This window comes from Perognathus longimembris, chromosome 17 (assembly GCF_023159225.1).
Source record: "Perognathus longimembris pacificus isolate PPM17 chromosome 17, ASM2315922v1, whole genome shotgun sequence".
Classification (NCBI taxonomy): domain Eukaryota; kingdom Metazoa; phylum Chordata; class Mammalia; order Rodentia; family Heteromyidae; genus Perognathus; species Perognathus longimembris.
In genome coordinates this window covers 41,684,190-41,711,724 of record NC_063177.1, presented here as the reverse complement: position 1 = coordinate 41,711,724, position 27,535 = coordinate 41,684,190, and the positions used below count along the sequence as shown (strand labels likewise).

Below are 27,535 nucleotides of genomic sequence, written 5' to 3'. Positions count from 1 at the left end.
TTCTCTGGGCCACAGTCCTTATAAAAGCAGTAATTTGCCGGGAAAGAGATGATTGGATTAGAAGTCTCCATGTTTTAACTCTAGAATTTGCATCATCCCAAACAAAAATGGTGTAGGTTAAGGTTTTCTATTTCTGACCTCACACAGGGATTTGATAGTGGTGGACAGGGAAGCGCTGCCCACTGACTCTGGTTAAACAAAGAACTGTCCTAAACCCTGACAACAACTAAGGTATCAAAAACATAGGATTTACCCTCTGTAAATTCCTGACGTGATAACAGCCTTGCAAGTAAATACAGGAAAGAATTTTCAGAAAAAAACGACAGAACATAGAAAGGTTCAAATTATTTTTGTGTGTTTTTGCTTCATTCAAACATATAGCACATTTGAAGAATTATATTAATAAAATACTTCAAATAGATTATGAAAAAAATAAAGAAGAGGCTGCTGGCTTTAGTTGCTATGCAAGGAGTTTTCCACCAATTTCCTGGGCTCCAGCTCCCTTAGAGGTAGACTCCTAAACCCTTTTTCTTCTTCTTTTTTTTTAAATAAGATCTGGCTACTGTGTTTCCTCTAGGTATTCTACTTGCACACTTCCTTGAAGTGCCTTTCTGCATGCTTTTTGGACCCTTGAGGACTATGTTGACCCTCTACATCCTTTATACTCTCCATCTCTGCCTGGATTTTCTCCTGTGGCAGAACACACTGTCATTGGGGGGGAGGGGGTGTGTGCAGGATTTGCATAAAGATTTAGGGCCTAAAAGAGTAAGGTGTGCCTCCATATTTATTTCTTCTTTCCTTGTAACCTCATGTTCCAGACATTCAAGGTATGATTTCCGGTTCCCCAGAAGCCGATCATACTGGGGGAATGGGGCAGGATGCCACCTTTGGAAGCCACTTACACCTTCTGAAAGCACGACTGCCACAATGCAACACCAGCCACCCTCCTGCCCTTCCTGCCTGTGTCTCTCCTGTCTGTACAAATATATGTTAGCACCACACATGGAAATGGTTATGAATTATACACAATTTAATCTGGAAATTGTATATAAAATATTAACATATATTAGCAAAATAGGTATGTAATAAGCAATGCTGACAGGCTGAGTATAAAAGTATCAGAGTTATGAGGCAGGAAAGTTGCCACAACACCCAGGATCGGCGGTCTCACTTCCAGGAGGTGGTGGTAGTGCTGATGGTGGTGGAATGTCTATTTTGACTTCACTGGGCTTCCTGGGAAAAGAACAATGCTAATCTTTGAGTCTTGAAGGAAGAAACCAGATTTTCCATTGCCTCCCTTTGTTAGCTGGTAATGTGAAATTGACCTTCCACCCTAATCCACTTACGTTTTTTGCTTCTTATGGAAAATCTCTTCCTCATCAGAAGAGTCCTTGTCATGTAACTTCTGGACCATGTTTTTCTTGCGTGTGGCATTGAGAGGTCTGTACATATCCCTCAGCCAAATTGGTTGCATTAAGGAGAAGAAGCCCTCCTAGGAAAGACAAGGAGAAATATTAAGTCTGCATTTGCTTTCCTTTTCTGGCCAGAGAAATACGTTCTTAACTTGCCTGGCTTATAGTATCTGATGAGCATTTCCTTCGACGAAATCCAAAAAAGCTCCTTGGGGGGAAGAGGCAGTAGACAATTAATGAATGAAGCCATTTTCCACAATTCTCACATTGTACATCTCAGATCTTAGTAAGACAAACACATGTGCTTTGGTTCATAATCACAATGAGCTCTCCTGACCTGGGGCTTGAAAACAATTCCATGGGTGTAGGCAGAGGTTGAAGGAGCTCTACATGCTTGTCCCAAAGGGCTCTACAATGCCCCCCAGGGAGACCTTTAGAAATGACTTGGCCTGCAGTACCACTAGGAATGTCAGCCCCACTTACCTCCCTGGCAAAAATCCCTGCAAAGAAAACAATGGCACAAGCATTCTGGACAGAAGCACTTTCTCTCTCTAGAGCCTTTCACTTCAGTCCTCTTTGGACTTAGTTTTGTATGTGTCAATTGCTGGGGAGAGGGAGAGGTACCTCTGTTCTCTTAACTGTTTTCTCTTAGCTGTTTTATATAAGCTGAATCATAGTAGGCACAACTTGTAAAGTTGTGTAGTTTAGAGATTTTCATCTCTGAAAGGCTGTCATGGTGAATGATTTGTGATATCAATTTAAAGGACATGACTACCACTCAAGGGCAAGCTACCATTTCTAAATGCAAGCAGAACAGGAAAGATCAGTTTGTAGTTCTAGAGATTGTAGATGTCTGCATTGCATGTGTGTATTGGTAAAATGTGTCTGCATGTAATAAGGGGAAAGAACCATCTTCTCCTAAAACTCATGAGCAGTGTGGCCCTGCTGCAAGACATTCCCCCTTTCTCTTCCCCATGTCTTTATTACAAAAGCAAATGATAAAGTAGCCTCTGTTGAATGAGAGAGTGGGGATGAGAAGGTACCCAGCAGGAGGAGTTGCATTTTCTCGTCCCTGTACAGGAAGGATCCCTACAGTGCACCTTCCACCAGATCTGCATTGCAATATGCCAGGGGTTTCTCATGCTGTCTCCTGAGGCCCACCACTAGCAGGAGCAGACACAGCGGAACCTTTCAGTCTCATCCCCTCATTCACTGAGGGACTGGTGACAGACAGGTGTCCATGCTAGTACTGACCACCTCTTCCTCTGCTGGAGAACTACTTTTGCTAGAGCCAGGTAAGACCCCTGGGAAGCAAGAATTCTCTTATTGTAAGATTAAGGGAATAGAAATAGACCAGTTCTAGGTTCCTTCCAATCCTCAGGTGCTCACTCAAAGATTTACAGACTCCCATTTACCTTGAGGACTCTTCACTTTCTTCTGCTGATGTTCTGTGGGAATAAATCTGTTTGGAAAGAAAGTACAATCATGATTATCCACCAACATTACTACACTCAACTGTTCTTGCCTTTATTTGTTACCTACCTAGTACGTATATTTTCTGACCCCCAAAATTCTACCCTACTAATAGATCTTTTTCTCTTCCACAGTACCTAGCTGAGGTCTTGTCTGAAGCACTCCTATTGAAGAGGTCCCAACCAATGTAATAAGGACATGAATGAAGCATAAACGTTGGAAAGGAAGGAACAAAACTATTTTTAGTTGTATATGACATGATGGATAACCAAAAAGCCTAAGAGAGCCAGGCACCATGTCTCACACCTGTAATCGTAGCTATTTGGGAGGCTGGGATTTGACGATCAAATTTGAAGCCATTCTGGGCAGGAAAGTATGTGAGACTCTGACATTCTAATTAACCCAAAAGCCAGATGTAGAAAGAAACTAAGACCTGAGAATCAACAACTATTATTGGAGTAGTAACATGAAAATTCAGTGAAGTGGGTAGAAACAAATTAGGGAGATCAGCACACAATAGCTTTCCTATGTTCCCATAACAATGATAGGTGAAGGAACAATCCCATTTATAATAGCAATAAAGGTATAAAATCACTTTAGAACAAATATAAATTATATAAAAATCTATAAGGTAAAATTCTTAAAATTGTTAGGTGCTGGTGGCTCCTACCTGTAAACCTAGCTACTCAGGATGCTGAGATCTGATCATTGTGGTTCCAAGCCAGTACAGGCAGGAAAGCTTGTGAAACTATTATCTCCAATTAGCCACCAGGAAACCAGAAGTGGCCATGTGATAGAGCTTTAAGGTTGAGGGGGAAAGCTCACGGACTTCCTAGGCTCTGAGTTCAAAACAAAGAAATTAAAAAAGTATAAACCTAGGGGCCAGGCATGGTGTCACATCTTTAGTAAAAACTATTTGTGAACCTGGTTGCTAGTAACTCAAAGCCTATTATCCCAGCTACTCAGAAGGCTGAGATCTGAGCACCATGATACAAAGCCAGCCCAGGCAGAAAAGCCCTATAACACTCTTCTCCACAATTAACTACCAGTAGACCTGTGGCTCAAAGTGGTAGAGTGCTACCCTTGATGGAGAAAGCTCAGAGATGGCACCCAGGTGCTGAGTTCAAGCCACATGGCTGACAAAAACAAACGAAGAAAAACAAAAACCTATTTGTGAGGCAAAAATAAAAGGACTGTGGCCCTAAGACAGTCTCTAGCTGAAAAACATAAGTGAAAAAACTGGGGGCATGGATTAAGTAGTAGGTAGAAGCCTAGTAAATATGAGGCTCTAAATTCAAACTCTATTACCACAAAAAACATTTAGCAGAAATCTCAATCTACAATTTCAATATAAATATTTTTTTCAAATTAATGACCTTAAAAAAATCTCCAACAGGCTCTCTTTTGGAAGAGTATAGAAGAAGAACTATAAAATATATATAAAGAAGATCTAAGAGCAGAAGATTGATTACCTTATCGTTACATAATTTAATAAATTGCTAGAAGCATTACGAAACTACTAGGATTAACAGATATGAATAGCAAATACGTACTGGTGCAGGAAAGACAGGTGGATAAATAGAAGAGTTCTATATGGTATTTTAAATCAGTGAAGGAACCATTTAACAAGAATGGTATTATGACAACTGCACATTCTTTTAGAATGAAAAAGATTATCTACCTCAATCATCCTAAACTATGAATTCCAGGTTGGAAATATGGCTTAGCAGTAGAATGCTTGTCTTGCATGAATGAAACCCTGGGTTCGATTCCTCAGTAACACATAAACAGAAAAGGCCGGAAGCAGCACAGTGGCTCAAGAGGTAGAGTGCTAGCCTTGAGCAAAAAGAAGCCAGGGACAGTGCTCAGGCCCTGAATTCAAACCCCAGGACTGGGAACGAAAAGAAAAGAAAAGAAGAGAAGAGAAGAGAAGAGAAGAGAAGAGAAGAGAAGAGAAGAGAAGAGAAGAGAAGAGAAGAGAAGAGAAGAGAAGAGAAGAGAAGAGAAGAGAAGAGAAGAGAAGAGAAGAGAAAAGAGGAGGGGAGGGGAGGGGAGGGGAGGGGAGGGGAGGGGAGGGGAGGGGAGGGGAGGGGAGGGGAGGAGAGGAGAGGAGGAATTTCAGGAAGACTGAAGCTGTAAATATCAAGACAAGCTTAGGAACACATTAGAGCCGACCTTTATTCCATGAGATGACAAAGACTTCTCCATCAAGAGCACATACCATAAACTAAGAGGCAATGCTGGGGGTCGGGCACAGGTGGTGTTGGAAACTAGAAAAATGCACATGTTCTCCCAAGTCCTGGCCCCCTCCACTGGATTGTTGTCTTTTTCTTAGACAACATTCTTTTTTACATTACCTCTTCAATAGTTTGTGATACTTCATATCATATTTTGATGTTTGATATATTTCCTGGTATTATTTTCTCTTACCAGGCAAAGAGATCAGAGCTAATAAGGACAGCAAATTAGTATTTCTGTCTTTGATTTTGCCACTGGAGCCTTAAGTAACTTAGTAGGCATCCAATTCAACTCTTACTAACAAGAGAACTCACTTCCTCCTGTAGGAGCAGTCATACCTTGTTACCACAGTCTAGCAATGATAAATACTATTCTATCGAGACCACGCTATACACCTTCAAAGAATTACCTCTGGAGAGTGGGAAAGGGCTTTGGTGATAGAAACAACATATATTCTGGGAATGGGCATGAATGGTGGTTCTTACCTCAATGAGACAGAAAATAATAATCAAAACCATTACTACTACAGTCACAGATATTGCCAAGATGATTTTGTTGTTATAGCCATATCCTGGGACTTCTTGTGTTAGCTAAAAAAAATTAAAAGGATAACTTTGTTAAGTAACAAGGATAATAGGGGGAAGAAAACTATTCAAAAACCCATGCTTCCAGAAAGGAGCTTGCACATTCTTAAAGGATATTCTTAAATTTAATGTGTTCTATGCCTTACTACTGTGCAATTTCTCTATACTTTTTCTGTGTTTCAATCTGCCCTGCTCTATAAAGGAGAAAGAAGAGTGAGGAACACTCTCCTGGTCACATGACTGGGGACTGGATTAAGCCCTGGTCTTCCTCCTTCGAGGTGTATCTAAAAGGAAGCCAGGGCATGCAGTTGTATAGTTGTCCTCACCTCACTTGACTCCTTCCGTTCACCTTGAACTTCAGTGCTCTCATTGATGTAGTTATCGGTTTTCCAATGGTCTGTATCCCAGTCAGCTCTTGACACCTTGATTTCTTGCTGTTCATTGAGAAGCTTCATCAGCAGGCCTGTTTTGGAGATGAGCTTAGAACAGGCCATCTTCACGTCAGTCTCTGAACAGTCAATCTTCAATGTCCGGATAACATGTGACAGGAGCTTTCTCACCTCTTTATTGGGAATAAGGGGTGTCAGCTGCTGGTTTAACTGCATTTCAAAATGGTCAGCAAAGGATGGAAATTGGGAATGGGAGATTGTGTCCTTGACAGGTGAGTCAGTACCGGAGTTGGAGTTGAGGTATTCCCATAGTGCCTCCTTGCTTCCTACTGGCAACATTAAGTTGAATGCAGTTTCGTTGAATTCTGGTGCAGCAGCATTTTCCTGAATTGTGTTTTTAGGGAGGCTTCCTTCTGGTACAGGGGCATTTTGTGCAGGTATATTTCCTATCAACGCATTTGTTACAATATGGTGTTGTGTAGGTGTTTTGTCTATAGAAGGGTTTGAAAAAGCATAGAATTCTGGAACAGGGTTCTCTTGAGACCTCAACTCTCCCAAAGAAGAAAAGTCCCTTCCTGAAGGGGAATCTATGAGGCTCCTTACTGCAGAAAATGGAGGCCTGTTTGCCAGCATTGGTCTAACATGTGAAGTTTTCTTTCTGAGTATTCGACTCAGTTTGGCCTTGGATATTCTGTGGGCCACAGGAGAGCCAGTCTTATGAAAGTGGTGATTTTTCTGGGAATAGATGACTGGATTAGAAGCCTCCATACTTTTTACTTTAGAATTGGCCTCTTCTAAAACAAGCATACTGTAGGCTAAGTCATTGTCTTTATTTCTGGCCTCTTGTAGGATTCTTACAGGGATGGATAAGGAAGTCCTGCCCACTGAGTCTTGTTTCTGGAAAGAAGAGGCTACTGCCTTATGTTTCTTTATGAATGAGGGCTCTGTGTGCAAGGAATTTCCCACCAATTTCTTGGGCTCCTGAGCCCCGTGAAGCAGCGCCAGCGCCTGTGTTGGAGGTCTCCGAAGCCTTCTTTTTTTACCAGTATTTTCCACAAGGTGCTGGGCACTCTGTTTCCTCCAGCTGTTGTGTTTACTCACTTTTTTGGAGTGCCTTTTCTGTGTGCTTTTTGGTCCCTCTAGGGCTCTGTTGAGCCTTGGCAGTCTCTCCTCTGCGCTCTCCATTTCTTCCCAGATGCTTTCCTGTGGTTCAATACTTTGCACTTTCGGGGGCAAGATTTGACGATTAAATTTGGGACCTAAAAGACTAGGTTGCAGGAACAGTGATGCTTTCTCTTTCTTTTTAATTTTATTATATTTTCTCCGCCTTCCTGTACCTAACAGATTTTCTAAACTATGAGTCTTTAGTTTCCTTTTGTAAACAGAGGAGAATGATGGCTGTATAATTGGGGGAATCTCTGTTTTGACTTTTATATCATTTCTGGAGGTATCTCCATTTTGCACACTTGAGAAAAGCAGTTTAATGAATGGTAACTCTGTTGACTGTATATCTTCTATATGTCCCTGTTTGAAATAGGCCAATATGTTGCTTAGTGCAGTAAAAATGTCACTCCCATCAGTAATTTCTGGCTGCTCATTCATGAGTCCTGAGTAGCTAACATCATTTTTGTCGGAATATTCTCTTTCTGGTTCAATAGTCAGCTCTGTACTTGTATTCTTCTTCCGGGATTTTAACACCTTCATGAATGTTCCGTCTGGGCTCCCTATTGATGCTTCTTCAACTGTCAGGAAGAAAGAAACTGTTTTGTAAGTATATATCAATAGTTTCTTCCTCCTCCCACATCTCAACCCAGTTGAATAGGTTCAGAGTCAACAAAGATTTGACTGTCACATACAAGGGAAAATAAAAAGAGCAAACATAAGCCTCTGAAATGTCAACAACTAAGAGAAATAAGGCGAACCTTAACAAAGCGTTTACCCACTCAGAACATCTGAGTACATAATTTTGTGTGAAATACAAGATCTCTCTTAGAAAAAAACATGCCAAATGTCTAGTGCTCAATAACAGCCCAAGGCTGACAAACAAATATTCATCCCCTCAGTAGCTTCCATGTAGAACAGCCATGCCTCTCCACATGCAGATTCCACACACCCTGTCCTGACACAGCTGCAGAAGGAGCACAGGCTTCTTCTCTCTACCTCTTCTGTGTGATGTTTTCTTCCCACCACACAGGCAATCACGACAAAGCACGTGGCTCAGGATAGCAAAGGCAGAGATGCTAACCCAGAGGTCTCTCTCCTTTTGATACAGGTACTCAACTGGACTTGTTTTTATTCAACTACCTTTCCAGTACTTTCACTTCAGCTCTGATTCTGTATGTCCTGCTTCCCTAATAGTAGGCGTTATGCTATAGGAAAATAATTGGAACAGGTTATCGTGGTGTGTTAAACAATTTTCAGTTTTCCTGGTTGTATGTTCATGTATAATACATAAGAAATCAATAGAGCAATAGCAATTCTGGATAAATATGACTAGATGTTCTAAAATGTGCAAAGGAAAAGGCTACACATTTGTTTTGCATTACTGGGATTTGAACTCATGTCCCTGGCTTGAGAAGTATTTGGCCACTGGAGTCCCACAGCAGTATCCTTTTTGCTTTAGTTATTTTTTGTTGGGATTTTGTGTCTTTGCCCAAGTTGGCCTCTATCATCAGCCCTCCTGTTTATAGGTTCCCACCTAGGATCATCCGCACTGCTTCCACCATTGTCTTACTGGATGAAATGGGGGCTTGCTAAATGTTTTCCCAGGCTTACTTGGAACCATGGTCTCCCTTATGTGTCCCTTCTGAGTAGCTGTGGTTATCGGCATGAATAACAGTATGGGCTATGAACGCCACTTTTCATTTCAAACACTCCAGTGTCACTGGGAAGCGTCCAAAGCAACATAGAACATAAACATTTAGGGTATCATCCTGTGCTTAGGAGAATTAAGATATTTTTCTTGGTAGTGAGGGTCACAGAAGGAGTTTAGGTGATGGAATAGGAACACTGACCTCTTGTTAGGCAAGATTTGGCATGAGGCTTCTGTAAACTAATAAATTCCTCAGCTGTAAAAGATGAAAACTCCTTGCTTTGCCCGTCAATATCAGAGAAGTTGATATCACAGATAGAGACAATGGCCTAAGTGAAAACTGGTTTTGAAAACAAAACAACATACTATTCTAAGTAGCAGTGCTTTATGACATATTTTGTACTGAATCACCAGTGAAACCTGTATTTAAGCTACTATATTTCATATCAGTCATGTTTTGGCAGTCACAAAGTTCACTGTAGTAATATACAGAAACAATGCATTAAAATACCTGAATATTTTGTAGATAGGAAAGCCTGAGAATGAACCCACTTCAGAATTGGGCAGTCTAAGCCTCGAAGTGCACTTTGGTTGACAAAAGCTAGGTAACAATTGCTAGGTGAAGAATTAGAAATACGGAGAGTCCAAATACAAGATCGCTCATATACCTTTTTAGAACGATTTAAAAACAAAGCAGAACCTAGCTATACCTCTCACAGAAGAAAAGAACATTTGAGGCTCAAAGCATCTCACAGTCTGCCTGGCACCATTTGAATAAATAATCATTGGAAACAGAATATCAAGCAGAGACCACACTACACAGAGGGTAGCCCGTGATAATCTCGATTTCATCTTCCATTCCCTTCTTTGGTTCTTATGCATTTAGACAATTAAAACATTGAATTATACAATGAATACTGAAAGCATGACTGTCAGCAAGGAAACAGTTCAGAAATGTAGAGAGATTAACTGGATAAATGAATCAAAAACATTATTAGTTTAGAAACCATCACTGGGGAATAGTTAAAAGTGAAACAATAAATATTATACACCAGACTCACGGCAGTGTGTGTTGTTTGCCAGCAAGGCACTGTCGCAACGTAGCTTGACTGTCTTACAGATAACCTCAATATTGTTTTTAAATTGGCAGAGGCAGCTGGCCATAGTGTAAGGCAAGATCCTGTAAAAGGAGACACCAAGAATTAAGTTCACGGGGAAGTGGTTACTGAGTGATAGAAGAACCAGAGCAAGGCCAGTAACCCCATTTTCCTCCTTCTTAGTTTTAGTTTTTTTACACTTAGCATAAAGGTGATACATCAACAGGTTATAATTAAATAAGACCATGGACAGTATCACCTCTTCCCTCACTCTCTTCCAGTTTTTCCCTCTTATCTATCCACAATTGCCATAGTTCAGTTTCATCGTAATGTCTAAGGAGTGCTACTGCTATCTTTGCTCAACCCATAAATTTTTTCAGTTGTACAGAATGCAGCTGTTGAAGTACATGACCTGGACAGTTGAAGAGGAACCCTTTGGGTAATCTACTGCTCTTTAATATTGAAAACAAGCAGGAAGGAAGAGACGTGCCCAACAAAACGTTTAGCACAGGAGTGGATGTGGTTCTGACTCAAATCAAGGTAAGAGATTAGAACCGAGCGATCTAGCTTTGTCGTTTTTCTCAGAAGCAGGTCCTGTCAACTCAGAGGCCTCTGAGTTTTGAGTGCACAGGAAGGAAGAAGACTTCTAAGAAGAGTTTGCAAAGCCTCTAACCTCGCATTCCCTGCCTCAATTTCTTTTGGCGTGATAAATACTAAAATTTACACTGGGCTTTTTACACTATATAGATATCCCATACTATGTGCTCAGAACAGAAAGGATTACATTGGCCAAAAAGAGACAATGTGAACACATAAAAGAATAAAAAGACAGGGAGCAGTGGCTCATGCCTCAAATCCAAGCTACTCAGGAGGCTGAGACCTACGAATCAACATTTGAAAGTTCCAACTGGACAGGAAAGTCTCTAAGACACTTACCTCCAACTAAGCACTAAATAAGCTGGAAGTGGAGCTGTGTCTCAAGTGGTAGAGTGCTAGCCTTGAGAAAAAATAAAGAGAGCCCAGCCACTGAGCTAAAAACCTTGGACATTCTAGACATTCTAGACATTAACACACACACACACACACACACACACAAAGAATAAGGAGGGCTAGGAATGCAAATCAATAGTAGAGTGCTTGCTTCCTACATTTGAGGCTCTAGATTTATTGCTGGCACTACACATGCAAATAACTAAATTGATAACAGGCCAGGAGAGAGCAATAGAAGGGGAGACCTGGTTCAAAAAGAATACTCATGGGATGAGAATATGGCCTAGCGGTAGAGTACTTGACTCACATACATGAAGCCCCGGGTTCGTTTCCTCAGTACCACATATATACAAAAAAGCCAGAAGTGGAACTGCGGCTCAAGTGGTAGAGTGCTAGCCTTGAGCAAAAAGAAGCCAGGGACAGTGCTCAGGCCCTGAGTCTAAGCTGCAGGACTGGCAAAAGAAGAAGAAAAAAAAAAGAATACTCGACTCATTCCTCATTCATGTAACTGTAACCATTCTGTATATCAATTCTACAATAACAATCAAAAAACTGCAAGGAAATAAAAGAAAATGATAATAGGGTATGAATAATATAAAGAGGAATCCATTAATCCATTGTGATACTTGAAAAGATAGGGTGCTCTCCTGGAATACAATTATATAGCCTAATCAATATAGAGGAATGGGAGAATTCGAAAACTCGCTGGGTGCCAGTAGCTCACCACTGTAATCTTAGCTACTCTGGAGGTTGGGATGTGAGGGTCATGCTTCAAAGCCAGGCTGGACAGGGAAGTTCATGTGACTCTTATCTCCAATTAACTACCAAAATACCAGGAGTGGAGTTGTAGTTCAAGTGGTAGAGCACTAGTCTTGAGTTCAAAAGCCCAGGTCCTGAGTTCAAGCCCCAGCACTGACATGAAAAAATGTCATTTTGTGACTGCCATCAATAATCATGATAGGATAGTATTAGACACATTAGTCTTTTGCCCTCCATATCTTGGGGAACACTGACACTCCATCTTGTGGGTAGGCCTCTTGCTTGGGACCAATTAGATCATATGAGCTATGTTCAAATAGCCTGCAGCCAGGCTTGGATATGCAGAAACCATCAGTTAACAATGTGTTCTGTGACACCCAGCCAGTGTCCAAGAGGCTGGCAGCCACCATACATAACCATAGAGAAGGAAGTGTTGGCCTTCTGCCCCAGGAAAGCAACTTCATTGCCAGAAGGCCATTTCAGAAAATAAAGGATCTAGCTTCTGCTGGAAGAGAGTTGTGATAGTACTGAGTAGTGACTTTACACTGATTACTGGCAAGCAGATCACAACCAGGCAGGCTTTGGGGGTAAGCCATCATAAAGACGGTCTGAAAACTAAGAAACATTTGGTAACTAGAGAAGGCTGGGATACCCAAACTGGGCCCGGGTCACAGGCTAGAATCAGAGGCAAACAGAGAAAGAGATTGAGCTCAAGATTTAGCAGTTGGCAGCAACTTCATTCTCCAAGGCCAAGACTACAGAGTATCAGTTTACAGTGATGCCTAGCAAATTGTCTGTATGACGGCAGTTTGTAGGAGTGAGCCAAAGAGGCTCAGAGATTAGAGACTAAAGTAGTGACATTTTAGGGATTTCTGTGTCACTTGGCTGTGCAATTTTGGCAGAAGAAAATGGCAATCACATTGACCACAGTGGGACATGTTAAGGGTTTTGTGAAGTGACAGAAGCCAAACCCAAAAGGCGACACATTCTATGATGTCATTGATAGGATGTTCCAGGAAAGGTAAAACTGTAGTTCCAGATATGATTGGAGGTTTGCAGGGGTTGTAGTGGGAGAAGTGGACTGACTGTAAAAGGCCTGATGGCCTTTTGCAGGTGATGGGAACGCGGTAGTGGTTACAGCTCTGCAAACTCATGAAACTGTACGCTGAAAAAGTGTGACGTTAAATACATGAAAATGTCATCCCAGTAAACCTGACCTAAGACCGTAATAAAACAAACCTGACAAAACAAAGTGACACAAAGCTAAAAACAATTAACTTACAGTTTTTCCAAAGCAAGGGTCATCATCAGGATATTCTCAACTGTTGTAAGTCGCACTTGTGTCATTCCCATATCTCTGCAGGAGAAAACCAGATATTCGTGAAAATTCCAACTCAAATATTGTGTTCTTTTTTTTTTTAATTGAATTTCATTTGTTTTTGTTTTTGTTTTTAGCCAGTCCTGGGGCTTGGACTCAGGGCCTGAGCACTGTCCCTGGCTTCTTTTTGCTCAAGGCTAGCACTCTGCCACTTGAGTCACAGGGCCACTTCTGGCCATTTTCTGTCTATGTGGTGCTGGGGAATCGAACCCAGAGCTTCATGTATGTGAGGCAAGCACTCTTGCCACTAGGCCATATTCCTAGCCCTATTGTGTTCTTTTATTAAAAAAATTAATTTAGGTTCTTTTGTTGTTTTATTTGCCAGTCCTGGGGGTGAAATCAGGGCTTGAGCACTCTCCCTGGCTTCTTTTTTTTGCTCTAGGTTAGGACCCTACCACTTGAGCTACAGCGCCACTTCTGGCCTTTTCTATATATGTGGTGTTGGGGAATTGAACCTAAGGTTTCATGTATAGGAGGGCAAGCACTCTTGCCACTAGGCCATATTCCCAGCCCCGACATGAGGTTCTTTTAATCTCAGATTCCCTAAAAGTAATTCAGTTCAAGAGTGTCACTGAAAATAATTTAGAATGTTCTTTTTTATTGAAAAGATTTTAAGTTACCCTTTAAATAATCAAATTATTGATCTTTCCTGTCTATAAGACCAATATCTTTTTGTTGTTGTTGTTGTTTGGGGGTTTCAAGTCTGGGCCATAAGAGAATGTACTATTTCTTTTTGCTTTCTGGGAAAAGTGATAGTTCTACAAGTGTTCATCCTTCTGGATGTTTTCTGCACTATAAATACTTTCTTAGTTCTTTCCTTTACCAAAACCAATTTTATTCAACTACCTATTCAGTAAAATTATGACTTTCAACCTGGGTGCTATTGGCCCATGCCTGTAATCCTAGCTACTTAGGAGGCTGAGAGCTGAGAATCAGGGTTGGAAGCCAGCGTGGGCAGTAAATTTTGTGAGATTATCATCTCCACTAAACTGTGAGGAAAATATCTGGAAGTGGAGCTGTGGTTCACATTGTAGAGTGCTAGCCTTGAGCAAAAGAGGCTCAGGGACAGCCCCCAGGTCTTGAGTTCAAGCCGTAGAACCAGCACCAGAAAAGAAAAATAGAACTTTCATAGGCTCACTGAAAAAAATTTAACCTTTCAAACACCTAATCAAGGAGAACAGATATCATCTCAAGACCCTTAAGATTATTGAAATACTTACAGATATCTTAGTGCTGGCAATTTAAAAAGATAGGAATCTTCAACAGCTGTTAGAGGATTACGATTGAGAATTCTGAAAAATGCAATGGAATTGAGCAGTTCAACATTTTCCATATGCAGTACTCTTCATGAAAATTTATATTCATTTATTTGGCTTGAAACTTTAGATTTAAAAAAATCTCTGTCTTTACTCTAAGTCCCACTTACAATCCACAAAGCATACTTCCTTTTGAAACTGCCCAGGATTCTAGAAAAGAGTATGGAGAAAGAGAAAGGGTATCGAAATAGAAAATGCTTTGGATAGCAGAGACTAAGCCAGGATTCTAGTCCAAACCATAAGTGATGATGCAAACTTCTGTGTACCTACAGTTCTCAATAGAAAACCAATGCTACTGAACTGGTAGGACTTGGTGATCGATGTTGCTCTTTGCAGCTCTGCTTCACAGACATTAGAGCAGTTAGAAGCAATTAGTGTTAACCTCATACATATCAGAGCAATCACAGGCTTCCATGACAGAGCTCATTTGAAGGTTACTTGTGTGAGGTCTTCTATTTTCCAGGCCAAAGATCAGAACTAGGGAAAGAGAACCCGGCACTTGTGTGACTTAGTCATTCAAGTCTCCTAGCCATGCGCACCTTATTTTGTTCCCTCATTTGAAAAGATAATAAATATTTTTGGGGCATCTACCCAGCCCATCACAAGTTAGCATAGGTAAAGACAGTTGCACATTCATGTTTTGTTTTTTTTTTTTTTTTGGCCAGTCCTGGGGCTTGAACTCAGGGCCTGAGCACTGTCCCTGGCTTCTTCTTGCTCAAGGTTAGCACTCTGCCTCTTGAGCGACAGCGCCACTTCTGGCCATTTTCTGTATATGTGGTGCTGGGGAATCGAACCCAGGGCCTCATGTATATGAGGTAAGCACTCTTGCCGCTAGGCCATATCCCCAGCCCCACATTCATGTTTTTGCTGCAGTACACACAATAGCCAAGTTACAGAAACAGCCTGATGTTCTTCAGCAGATGACTAGATCCAGAAAATAGGGTACCTAGACACAAAGGAATGTTTCTCATCCATTAGAAAGAGTAAGATTTTGTCATTTGCAGAAAAATGGATGGACCTAAAAAAATATCATGTTAAGTGAAGTAAGTTAGGGTCAGAGAGACATATCTCACAAGTTTTCTCTCACTTGTAGAAATTATATCTAAAATACAACTAGGCATGAGAGCATATACATAGATGAATGCATTTTTACACACACATGTACTGACTAAAGGAAGATTTCATAATTCCTCTGAAGTACTATTCATCAAAACCAATACCACTGAAATTGAAAGAAGGTTTGTTTTGTTTGGAGTTGGGACACAGGAATGGTTGGAGGAAGGGTAAGTAAATGCAGTCATTGTATTCAATATACACAATGTCAAAAATGAACTATGTAACTTGTGGTGGTGGTTGGAGGGGGAAAGTGGGGGAGAATGAAGGAAGGAAGGGGTGGCATTGTCAAGAAGCACTGTACTCATAACCTGATATGGACCTGAAACTTCTTAGTAAGCAAGTACTTAATAATAACAATAAAATACTTAGAAAATGAATGGATCCTAAAGACATACATTTGAGAGTTCTTATAGTCCCTATACCTAGCTTATTAATAAGGATATTAGGTTTTCAATATACAAGGTTTTAGTTAACATGCTTATCTTCTATACCACTTACATCTGGTGTAAAAACGGCATTTCATGCCATGCCTGGAATGTTCCAAAGCTCAGTTCTGTGATTAAATTGCAACCAAGATTTCTAAAAAAAAAAATACAGAGAGAAAAAAGCCAAAAAAATAAAAAAGATATAAGCCAAAGAAGGGAAAAAAGATTCAGAACATTTATGGTTTCACAGTGATACTAATTTTTACATACAATGAAACATAATTCTTTTAGTTGTCCTTGCTTTAGAGAAATCCTCCTGTGGACAATACTGGCTTGTGATTTCCACATTCATATTTACACATGAAGTGTCAAGTGACCTTCATTTATGGAGAACAGTTTGTTTGTTTTTTACTTAAATAAAGGTGCTTTTTTTACTTCAATGGTAAATTTATAAAAAGCTAACATATCTTGATGTATCCAAAGTTATAATTTATGTTAACACAATTGACAATGGTGTGTGTGGAATTCACAGTGCATACCAGACTCAAGGGATTCACTAAGATTAAAAAACCACAATGCCTTGAATAGCATAATTACAAATAGATACTATCTAAAATTTGCAAATGCTGGTTTTACATCTTCCCACTACTTCAAAATCTTATTGATTTAATTAACTTGTTTTTACTTAAAAAGTGATTCTGTACTTTTGAGAACAGATTTTTGTATATCCACTCTATTGACATTTTGGGCAGCACAGTTCTTTGCTGTGGCGCCTTGTCCTGTACACTGTAGGATACAAGTAGGACACCAGCATCCCTCTAGACCTGTCTGCCCACTAGATGTCTATAACATATCCACCACTGCCAAATGCCTCCTGGTTACACTTCATTGGTGAGAACCACTGCTTTGCAATGGTTCTGTCTGACTTATGATTCTCATACTCATCGTTGCTAGTCTAAAAGAATTTCCCATATTTTATAGTAACTTTTCACGAGCAAAATTTTAATTCTAATTCAAAATGAGCTAATACATGTGATATAATGGAGTTCTATTTGCAACTTACACAAACTTCAGAAAAGGCAATGATTCAAATGTACGTCTTTCAATAGACTGTATCTTATTGCAGGACAAATCTCTAGAAAAGAAAGAGGAAAATATTGCATGCTAAATCTATCAGATATCTAATGAGAATGAATAAATAATAGACTTTAGGATACATAATATTGAATACATATCAATTATTTCTAAGTGATAAATCTTTGCATTTGCACTTACTTAATCAACTAAGTCTGAGCATGCCTGGAAAAGTTACACCTATTTATCATGGTCATCATCAATGAAACATATAATTATAGATACTCATGGATTCTGGATAATCTTTCAAGATAGCAAAACAACAATTACATAATATTTTGTACTCTCAGAAAATCTGATTTTAGATCTAAAAGTTTTAAGCTCTGTATATAATATATGCTGGAAAGTTCTATATATTTCTACATATGTTTATATATAATATGTAAGATATTCATTGCATATCTGTTATATGTATAATATGTAGGCCTGTACTGGGGCTTGAACTCAAGGCCTTGCACTCTTACTAGGCTTTTACATTCAGAACCTAGTGCTCTGCCACTTGAACCATACCCCACCCCACATTCAGCTCTTTGCTGGGAGTACATCTTTTCTGTACTTCTACTGCACTGTGGTTTGAGCATTTAAGCCCATGAGTTTTTAGAGGATAGGGTCCTTGCCTTAATTTTGTGCTCCAATCTAGGCACAGTGAATTTTATCTCCTTTTTATTGGTGAATGATGATGATAGACATGCTAGTGTAACATCAATAGCTTGTGAGGTATTTTACGGTAGGTAGGAGAAGCAACAGAATGCTTTCATGGAGAGCTTTCTTGTTTGTTTTCTTCTAACTCATGTTTGGAAGGTTTGAGAGCCCAAGTGACAGAAAGGCCCCCAAAAGTCAATATAAAACTGGTCATCACCTTAGAACTTAGAAGGGTTGATAATTCAAAGAATTATTTTTTTGTGTTATGTAAATCTGATATTCTCTTTTATTTGTGCAAGAATTACTTAAAAATAGCTCATTAGCATAGGAAGCTAATTAATGAAAACATTAATAAGTTTAGTGAATAGATCTTTGGATGTCTGGACAAAGGATAAAAATGAGGCAAAAACATATATATGTATACATGTATATGGTATGTATATGCATATACATATACACCCACATATGAGTTTTTGTGGGTTCATTTGTGCCAGTACAGGGGCTTGAATTTAGGGCTTGGATGCTGTACCTTACTTGAACACTGTTTCCTTGATCAGGGCTATTGCCCTACCACTAGAGCACAGTTTCACTTCTGTGCATGTGCATGTGTGCATGTGTGTGTGTGTGTATGTTTGAGTGTGTGTGTCTGTGTGGGCAACCTTATGCATGCCCACCCTGGTGTTGGGGCTTCATTCTAGGTTCTAGCCACTGACCTTAGATACTTTTTCTCAAGACTAGTTCTCTTCTACCACTGGAGCCACGTTTGGTGGTAAACTGGAGTCTCATGGACTTTCCTGCCCCAGGTGGCTTTGAATCATGATCCTCCGATCTCAGCCTAATGGGTAGCTAGGATTATAGACATGACTCCCCTGCACAAGGTTAGGCTGTGCATTTTTAAGACAACATTTGTGTATCAGCAGTTGCTGAGGTTCCATAACCATTTTCTTGGTAACGACAGTTTGTTCCTTATCTATATGCTGCCTGTATAATTAACCTGATAATGAATACTAAGTTTATTGCTAGAGATGAGCTGAGATAGACACAGACTTACACAAGTGCAGAATTTATTGCTGGGAGAGATGTCAGGGATTAATCTGAATATATTTTATGCATAGTTACTCACAAATATTAATGATGTAATAAAGATACTGACTTACAAATATTCAAGGGATAGGAGGCCTTCAAATGTATCCTTATGTAATTCACTGAGACTATTTTCGCTGAGAATCCTGGAAGATAAAAAGGTTACTTCTGGATGTAAATTCATCCAGCTTTGGGGAATATATTGACTAGAGAGATAACATATGGGACAAGAAAGGATATCAGTTTCTTTCTTTTTCTTTTTTAAGGCTGTCATTTTCTGTTGCCCACAGTGTATGGTGGCAAAACTTTTTTGAAGGCAATTAACATTTCATGTCTACAGAATGACTTGTCTAGGTTCACAAAGAAGTATGGATGGATGGGGATGTTCATTGTAACCATGAACACCACACGCTAACTGGGCATACTCTAAACAATACTATGGGAAATATTAAATAAAGCATGATGTACCCACACTATGGAATATTATGCAGAAGATGAAAGGAATAGGATAATCCACTATGTATATAAAGGAAAGTTAAGATTAAAAACATAAAGTATGAAATGGAAAGATCAAGCTGCAAAATATTATCATTTATATAAAAAGTAAAAACCCAGTAAGAAAATGATACCACAAACGTATTCAGCTATGTGTAAAGAGAGTAAATTCATATATAAATGTCGTAAAATAGTGCACGAGTGCCTGGGAAAATAGTTCTTTCTACTATACTCTTAATTCAGGTATAGTTTTCACTCTGTATTTCATTTGTATCCATGAGGAATGTAAGTATCCATCACTTGTACAATAGAGAATAATTTCAGCTTATCATCACATACTTAATTCAAAGACGGTCCGTGAAACTTTATTTTGCATGAGAACTCCAAGGCCTCCTCATGCATGCAAGACAAGCACCCTGCCACTTAACAATACCCTGAGTACCCATTAAGCTTCAAGTTAAAAATAATTGCAGAATTTCAGTCAGTAGAACTTGTTTAGGATGTGGAGAGACAATGGCTTTTCTCAGAGCTATTCTCTTCAGATTTCTGGACCAAGAGGGGTCCAACAGTACAGCATTGCATTCATATTTGGAGAGAATATACTCACAGTTTCTCAGTCCAACGGTACCATCCCCATATATTTTTGTCAATATAAGAGATATCGTTTCCTTGGAAATTTCTAGGGAGAAATAGTTTATATCCATGAATAAGGAGGAAAAGAAAGATCAGAATAAGAAAGAGTCATTGCAACCTCAAGGGGCATAATCAAATGCAGAAAACCCCCCAACTTTTTCTATTTTATGAAGCTATGAGCTTCCCACATTTGCTTAGACCACTCAATGACGGCCAGGAGAGGAAAGAACTCTGTAAGACTCTTATTTCTAAACAACCACCAGAAGACCAGACATGGCACCTTGGCTCAGAGTGGTAGAGCCTTGACCTTGAGTAAAAGATAAAAGAGTTCAGGGATAGCATCCAGGTCCTGAGTTCAAGCCCCTTTGTTAACCAAATCAACCAAAAATTAAAAAGAAAACAAATGTGGGTTGAAAAAATTTTGTGCCAGTCTTAGGCGAACTTTCTTGGGCGTGGCTACTGTATATGTTCTTGATACATTGTATATTGTATATATGTCTACCTGACCTAGAGAAGAGATAGAAAAACAGGACGTAAGATATCACAAGAAATGTACACACTGCCCTACTATGTAACTGTACCCTTTTTGCACAACACCTTGTCAAAAAATTTGTGTTCAATTAATAAATTTAAAAAAAATGCATTGTTCTCCAATCTGTCCTTATTCTTGGTCCTAACTCTCCTGCTCAGTTTATATATACTTTGTCTGGTAGTGAGGTAGAGGAGATTTAATTCTGCTCATCTGCCTAATGGATTTTTCCATTCAACCACAAGCCTTCTGACTGTTTACAAATAAAAATGCCCAAAACTGAACTTCTTTCTCATAAACTGACTTTCCTTCCTAATTGCTGTGTTTCTATCACTGTCATGTTCATTCAGGACAAAGTGTGGAGTCGTTTCATACACTCACGCCCAATTTTTTTCAGTCAATGATTCCGCTCTGTTCTTCCTTTTAGAGAAGGTTACAATTTTCTATTCTCATGTGAACTTCTGTGACTCACTACTTTCTTGGAAAAAGGTAGAGCAACCACAAATAAAAGCATGGATAATGGATACAATACAAAGAGGAAGAAAAGTAAAGACAAGAAGTGAAAATTAAAAGTCAGATGGGCATGGGTGCCTCATGCCTGTAATCCTAGCTACGCAGGAAGCTGAGATCTTAAGATTGCAGGTTGAAGCCAGACCAGGCAGAAAAGTCATTGAGATTCTCAGCTCCATTAAGCACTGGAAACTAGAAGTGACATTATGAGTTAACGGCTTAGAGCACTACTCTTGAGCAAAAGAGCTCAGGGACAGTGAGTAACACAAGCCCTGAGTACAAGCCTCACGACTAACCTATAAAAATTAGAAAAAAGTAAAAGTGGACATCACTCAATGTGGACTGGAGAGAGGAGGAAGACCTTGAGAACAGAGTGTCAGGCAGAATTCCCAGCACAAAGGAGCTAAGGTGATACTTGCAAGACAGTAAAAAGTTGCTTTTTGGGGTCGATATCTGGCACAGGAACTTGGAGGAGTCTCTGCATTGGGCTGAGATCCACACATGACAGTGTCCGGTCTTGGCAGTTACAGAGTTCACATACATTGGTGCTTGGAGGGGCATTCCGTTCAGTTTTCACACCTACAGCATTTTCTGTGGTGGGTCTTGTTGAGAAAGGAGTTCTTACAGTACGCCGTTCCAGACTCAAAGATTTAACTGTGACTTCTGTCAGGGTTGGATGCTGAGTCTGAGACTGGTATGGAGGTGGAAGTGTCACCTTACTGTGCTTTGAAGCCAAAGTTATCGTATTCTTCAGGATAGTACCAGGTGCAGTCTTTGTAGTTCGTGACATTGGCTGAGATGTTGGAGGTTCAGCCACAATTGGATGTGGCTGTCGAGGGTGAATTGGGGTCTTCCTGTGAGGCTGAGTTAGAGTCCTCCTGCGAGACCGCCTTGAGGTCTTCCACAGAGGCTGAGCTGAAGTCTTCAGCAGAGGCATGCTTGGGGTCTTCAGCTTAGGCTTAGTTACAGTCTTCTGCAGGGGTTTAGTTGGCCTCTCCTGCAGAGTCTGAGTTGTGGTTTCCTGGCGATTCTGAGTTGTGTTCTTCTCCTCGGGATGGTTAGCTGGGGTCTCCTCCAGAGGCTGAGTTGAGGTCTCCTCCAGAGGGTGAGTTGGGGTCTCCTGGGGATGCTTAGTTGGGGTCTCCTCCAGAGGCTTAGCTGGGATCTCCTCTACAAGCTGAGTTGGAGTGTCCTCCTGAGGATGCGTTGGAGTCTTCTGCAGATTCTGAGTTGAGGTCTCTTGTAAAGTCTGAGTTGGGGTCTTTTGCAGATGTTGAGTTGGAGTCTCCTGCATATGCTGAGTAGAGGTCTCCTGTAGTGGCTGAGTTGGGGTCTTTTGCAGATGTTGAGTTGGCGTCTCTTGCCGATGCTGAGTTGGGGTCTCCTTCAGATGCTGAGTTGGGGTCTCCTGCAGATGCTGAGTTGACGTCTTTTGCAGATGTTGAGTTGGGGTCTCCTGCAGATGCTGAGTTGACGTCTTTTGCAGATGCTGAGTTGGGGTCTCCTGCAGATGCTGAGTTGGGGTCTCCTGCAGATGCTGAGTTGACGTCTTTTGCAGATGTTGAGTTGGGGTCTCCTGCAGATGCTGAGTTGACGTCTTTTGCAGATGTTGAGTTGGGGTCTCCTGCAGATGCTGAGTTGGGGTCTTTTGCAGATGTTGAATTGGGGTGGTCTGCAGATGCTGAGTTGGGGTCTTTTGTAGATGCTGAGTTGGGGTCTCCTGCAGATGCTGAGTTGAGATCTCCTGTAGAGGCTGAGTTGGGGTCTCCTGCAGATGTTGAGTTGGGGTCTTCTGCAGAGGCTGAGTTTGAGTTTTATGCAGATGCTGAGTTGAAGTCTCCTGCATATGTTGAGTAGGAGTCTCATGAATAGTCTGGGTTCGGATCTCGTGCACATGCTGAGTTGGAGTTTCCTGCAGATGCCGAGTTGAAGTCTCTAGAAGATGTTGACCTGAGGTCTCATGGAGATGCTGAGTTGAGGTCTCCTGCAGAAGCTGAGTTAAAGTCTCCAGCAAATATTGATATGGGGTCTCCTGCAGGGGCTGAGTTGAAGTCTGAAATGTCACATGAGGAGGAGCTGTAGTCTTAGGGGATGGAGAATATTCAGCCTCAGAAGTGGGTTGTGAAGTTGAGGAAAGCAGCAGGCCCATTGCTTCAAAGGTGACCTTGTGTGTTACTGGAGTCGGGCCTATGACGGATAATGGGGCTTGGGATGTGAAATCATTGGGTGGTGTTGAAAGATCACTTAAGGTATCCTGTATGCTTGGAGAAAGTCCAACCTCCATATTAGATTCTGGAGTTAGGGTAATTTCCACATCAAAAGGTGGAACTGTGACTTCAGTCAGATCTGGATTCTGAGACTGATTCTTATCTGGGTGTAAAAGGGTTACCTCAGGGTGTTTTGGAGTTGTCTGCTTCAGAGATGAAGATTGTTCAAGCTCTATGTTGAATTCTGGAGTTAGGGTAATTTCCACATCAAAAGGTGGAACTGTGACTTCAGTCAGATCTGGATTCTGAGACTGATTCTTATCTGGGTGTAAAAGGGTTACCTCAGGGTGTTTAGGAGGAGGTGTCTGCTTCAGAGATGAAGATTGTTCATACTCTATGTTGAATTCTGGAGTTAGGGTAATTTCCACATCAAAAGGTGGAACTGTGACTTCAGTCAGATCTGGATTCTGAGACTGATTCTTATCTGGGTGTAAAAGAGTTACCTCAGGGTGTTTTGGAGGAGGTGTCTTCTTCAGAGATGAAGATTGTTCAAGCTCTATGTTGGATTCTGGAGTTAGGGTAATTCCCACATCAAAAGGTGGAATTGTGACTTTAGTCAGATCTGGATTCTGAGACTGATTCTTATCTGGGTGTAAAAGGGTTGCCTCAGGGTGTTTTGGAGGAGGTGTCTTCTTCAGAGATGAAGACTGTTCAAGCTCTATGTTGGATTCTGGAGTTAGGGTAATTCCCACATCAAAAGGTGGAACTGTGACTTTAGTCAGATCTGGATTCTGAGACTGATTCTTATCTGGGTGTAAAAGGGTTACCTCAGGGTGTTTTGGAGGAGGTGTCTTCTTCAGAGATGAAGACTGTTCAAGCTCTATGTTGGATTCTGGAGTTAGGGTAATTCCCACATCAAAAGGTGGAACTGTGACTTCAGTCAGATCTGGAGTCAGATCTGGATTCTGAGACTGATTCTTATCTGGGTGTAAAAGGGTTACCTCAGGTTGTTTTGGAGTTGTCTTCTTCAGAGATGAAGATTGTTCAAGCTCTATGTTGGATTCTGGAGTTAGGGTAATTTCCACATCAAAAGGTGGAACTGTGACTTTAGTCAGATCTGGATTCTGAGACTGATTCTTATCTGGGTGTAAAAGAGTTACCTCAGGGTGTTTTGGAGGAGGTGTCTTCTTCAGAGATGAAGATTGTTCAAGCTCTATGTTGGATTCTGGAGTTAGGGTAATTCCCACATCAAAAGGTGGAACTGTGACTTTAGTCAGATCTAGAGGCTGAGATTGATTCTTATCTGAGTGTAAAAGGGTTGCCTCAGGGTGTTTTGGAGGAGGTGTCTTCTTCAGAGATGAAGATTGTTCAAGCTCTATGTTGGATTCTGGAGTTAGGGTAATTTCCACATCAAAAGGTGGAACTGTGACTTCAGTCAGATCTGGAGTCAGATCTGGATTCTGAGACTGATTCTTATCTGGGTGTAAAAGGGTTACCTCAGGTTGTTTTGGAGTTGTCTTCTTCAGAGATGAAGATTGTTCAAGCTCTATGTTGGATTCTGGAGTTAGGGTAATTCCCACATCAAAAGGTGGAACTGTGACTTCAGTCAGATCTAGAGGCTGAGATTGATTCTTATCTGAGTGTAAAAGGGTTGCCTCAGGGTGTTTTGGAGGAGGTGTCTTCTTCAGAGATGAAGATTGTTCAAGCTCTATGTTGGATTCTGGAGTTAGGGTAATTTCCACATCAAAAGGTGGAACTGTGACTTCAGTCAGATCTGGAGTCAGATCTGGATTCTGAGACTGATTCTTATCTGGGTGTAAAAGGGTTACCTCAGGTTGTTTTGGAGTTGTCTTCTTCAGAGATGAAGATTGTTCAAGCTCTATGTTGGATTCTGGAGTTAGGGTAATTTCCACATCAAAAGGTGGAATTGTGACTTCAGTCAGATCTAGAGGCTGAGATTGATTCTTATCTGAGTGTAAAAGGGTTGCCTCAGGGTGTTTTAGAGAGGGAGCTGTTGTCTTCTTCGGAAATACAGGTTGTTCGTGCTCTATATTGGAGTCTGGAGTTACTGTAATTTCCAGGTCAAATTGCTGAAATGTCACAGTGGGCAATGTTGAATGCTGAGTTTCATTTTGACCTCTTATTAGTACTGTCAGCCCCTGATACTCTGCAGATTGTGAAACCATCTGGGTAGGGGGCTTTGTAGGCTGACTTGGGACCTCATCTACTGTTGGAGGAAGTTCATCTTCAACAATATCCTGTACAGTTACAGTTACTTGGATGTCCACAGGTTGGACTGTCACCCAGGGGCGCTTTTTTGTGACCTTAGAATGTTTAGCTATAGTAGAGAGTTCTGGAGTAATTGTGAGTGCCATGTCAAAAGGTTGAGCTGTGACACTGGGCAATACTGGACTCTGAGTCAGATCTGGATTTGGTGTGGGAACTGTCATCTCATAATGCACTGGAGCTAGGGTCACCAGTTCAGGAGGCGGCACTGGAAGCTGAACTGGACTCAGAACCTGCGCTGAAGAAAGTTCTACGTCCATTGGAAGCACTGGAGAGGGTTCTACCTTCTCAGGTAGCTGTGCAGGCTGAGATGAAGCCATTGGAGGAGCTGCAGAAGCATTTTCCTGCTTCTGGGAATCTGGAGTCTGAGTTGGACTCTCTTGCTGGACTGAAGGAGATTCAACCTCTTCAGGGACTTTAGTAAGGAGATCAGACTGGGTTGGAGAAAATTCAACTTGTTCGTTAGCGTCTCTAGTCTGTGGGGTTATGGTCAAAGCTGTGGGTTTAGGTGAATTTCGTATATTATGGCTTTTGAACATCATTTCCAGATCTATAGGTGAAAATTCCCAAGCATCTGAAGACGGAGGAAAAGTATAGTCCATGCTGGGTATTTGCTGGCTGCCTGGAAGTTTAACATTCTCAAGGGGTTGGGGGAGCACAGTTGTGTTCTCTTGCTGGCCTAGAGAAGGTTCCTCAGGAAGCTCTTCAGGCTGTGGTGAGATTCCTGGATAGACTGGAGATTGTTCATCCACTGCAGGGGGTGTTGGCTGCTGAGTTGTGACCTGGTTCTGGTCTTTCAAAGGACCAGACAGTTCAGAGAACACAGATGACTGATCAGGGATCTCCTGTTCAGGTGAGGTCGTAATCTCAACAGCATTCGTCTGTGGAGGTTTAATAGTGTTGTTCTGTAATAGTGCAGGTGGAAGGGGTTCAGAAACCTCATGTTCTGGAGATGGAACTGTAATTTCATTAGGAAGCTCTGGAGGCTGAGCTGGCACCTCCTGCTGGGTTGAAGGAGGCAAATCCTCCTCAGAAGTCTGTGCATTCTCTGCTGTGGCTTCCTGTTGGGTAGAAGGCTTCTCATTTCCACTAGGTCCTGGAGCTGGAGGTAAAACCACTTCAGAAGGCTCTGGTGGCAGAGTTGGGGACTCTTGATGGGTTACAGAAAGTCCCATATCATTTATTTGACCAGAGTGATAACCTGGAGCCTCACTGGAGATTGGAAAACTCCCCATCTCAACTGTTGACTGTGGTGTTATGGTAATCACCACATCTGGAGGTTTACCACTCACATTGCCCAAGTTTGAATACTGAGATTCATTCAGACCTGGGGGTGAAACTGTCCACTCATGATGCTCAGAAGACTGAGCTGGTTGTTCCTGCTCAGTTAGAGAAGGCTCAAGATCCCCATCATGCTGTGAAGCCTGAGCTGGGCCTTCAAGCTGTATCCCAGAAGGCTGATTCTCCCCAAGAGACTCAGAAGGCTCAGATGCTTGCTCCTGCTCGCCTAAAGAAGCTTCTACCTCTTCTCCATAACCTGCAGGCCCAGCTGGAGCCTCATTGTGGGATAGAGAAGAATCAATCTTACTAGGCATGGGAGTTATGGTAACTATCACATCTGGGGGCTTATCTGTAACATAGGAGGCATTGGCATGGTGAGCTTGGACCTCCCCTAGAGACTGAACTGTCAGCTGATGTTTTTGTAGACTTTCATCTATGCTCTCCATGGGGGACTCTGAAGATTGAACAGAAGCCTCCTGCTCAACAGGAGCTGTGACTTCCTCAAAAGGCTTTTCAGGCTGAGCTGAGACTTCTAGTTGGCTTTCAGCAGGTTCTGCGAACTCTGGGAGAGCTGAAGGCTGAGCTGGCACCTCTTGTTGGGTAGATGACAGTTCTTCCTCCTGAGGGCTCTCTAGAGGCTGACCTGGGGTCTGTTGGTGACTGGGAGTGGTGAAGGTAATCTGCACATCTGCATGATGAACTGTGACATTTGGCAATTTTGAATGCTGAGTTTTATTGCTGCTTGG

At 41.3% G+C, this 27,535-nt stretch overlaps 2 protein-coding genes and 1 long non-coding RNA gene across 9 annotated transcripts in view; 1 reads left to right on the top strand and 2 right to left on the bottom strand.

The window, feature by feature from the left end:
- The window catches only part of LOC125366145 (leucine-rich repeat-containing protein 37A2-like), a 408,609-nt gene extending 389,283 nt beyond the window's left edge, over positions 1–19,326 (bottom strand). For 3 of the 7 annotated variants that reach the window (XR_007213789.1, XM_048366618.1, XM_048366621.1), the window contains exons 1-5: positions 6,034–7,810; positions 5,609–5,713; positions 2,828–2,874; positions 1,569–1,620; positions 1,347–1,492 (exon numbers count right to left, since the gene is read on the bottom strand). Coding sequence is in view for 4 of the 7 variants with exons in the window: in XM_048366618.1 (XP_048222575.1) it covers positions 1,347–1,492; positions 1,569–1,620; positions 2,828–2,874; positions 5,609–5,713; positions 6,034–7,800 (2,117 nt within the window). In the remaining 3 variants the exon portion in view is untranslated. Of the gene's footprint in view, positions 1–444; positions 1,234–1,346; positions 1,493–1,568; positions 1,621–2,827; positions 2,875–5,608; positions 5,714–6,033; positions 7,839–9,969; positions 10,089–13,036; positions 13,112–14,352; positions 14,425–16,062; positions 16,144–17,052; positions 17,125–18,922 lie in introns of those variants that run through there. The other 4 variants (XM_048366622.1, XM_048366619.1, XR_007213790.1 and 1 more) reach the window with 4 other exon arrangements.
- Positions 19,327–19,805: 479 nt separating this feature from the next.
- LOC125366147 (leucine-rich repeat-containing protein 37B-like) lies at positions 19,806–23,014 on the bottom strand. Its single transcript, XM_048366628.1, has 4 exons — positions 22,970–23,014; positions 22,702–22,872; positions 21,435–22,026; positions 19,806–20,022 (listed from the first exon to the last, which is right to left on the bottom strand). Exons 2-4 carry the CDS (start codon positions 22,859–22,861, stop codon positions 19,947–19,949), a joined length of 828 nt encoding a protein of 275 aa, XP_048222585.1. The 5' UTR covers positions 22,862–22,872; positions 22,970–23,014; the 3' UTR covers positions 19,806–19,946.
- Positions 21,951–23,015, top strand: LOC125366150. Its single transcript, XR_007213796.1, has 3 exons — positions 21,951–22,031; positions 22,107–22,826; positions 22,971–23,015. It is a non-coding gene; the product is annotated as an uncharacterized LOC125366150 (long non-coding RNA).
- The last annotated feature ends 4,520 nt before the right edge of the window (positions 23,016–27,535 follow it).

Bases quoted from the DNA above. Each gene is read 5' to 3' on its own strand.
- LOC125366147 (XM_048366628.1), bottom strand. From the start codon at position 22,861: ATGCAGGAGACTTCAACTCAGCATCTGCATAAAACTCAAACTCAGCCT. The intron at 22,027-22,701 runs CTCAGCATCTGC...AGGAAACCACAA, and splicing joins GCATCTACAAAAGACCCCAA to CTCAGACTCTGCAGGAGAGG. The intron at 20,023-21,434 runs GCAAGTATCACC...ATTTCTCCCTAG, and splicing joins AAGCAACTTTTTACTGTCTT to AAATTTCCAAGGAAACGATA.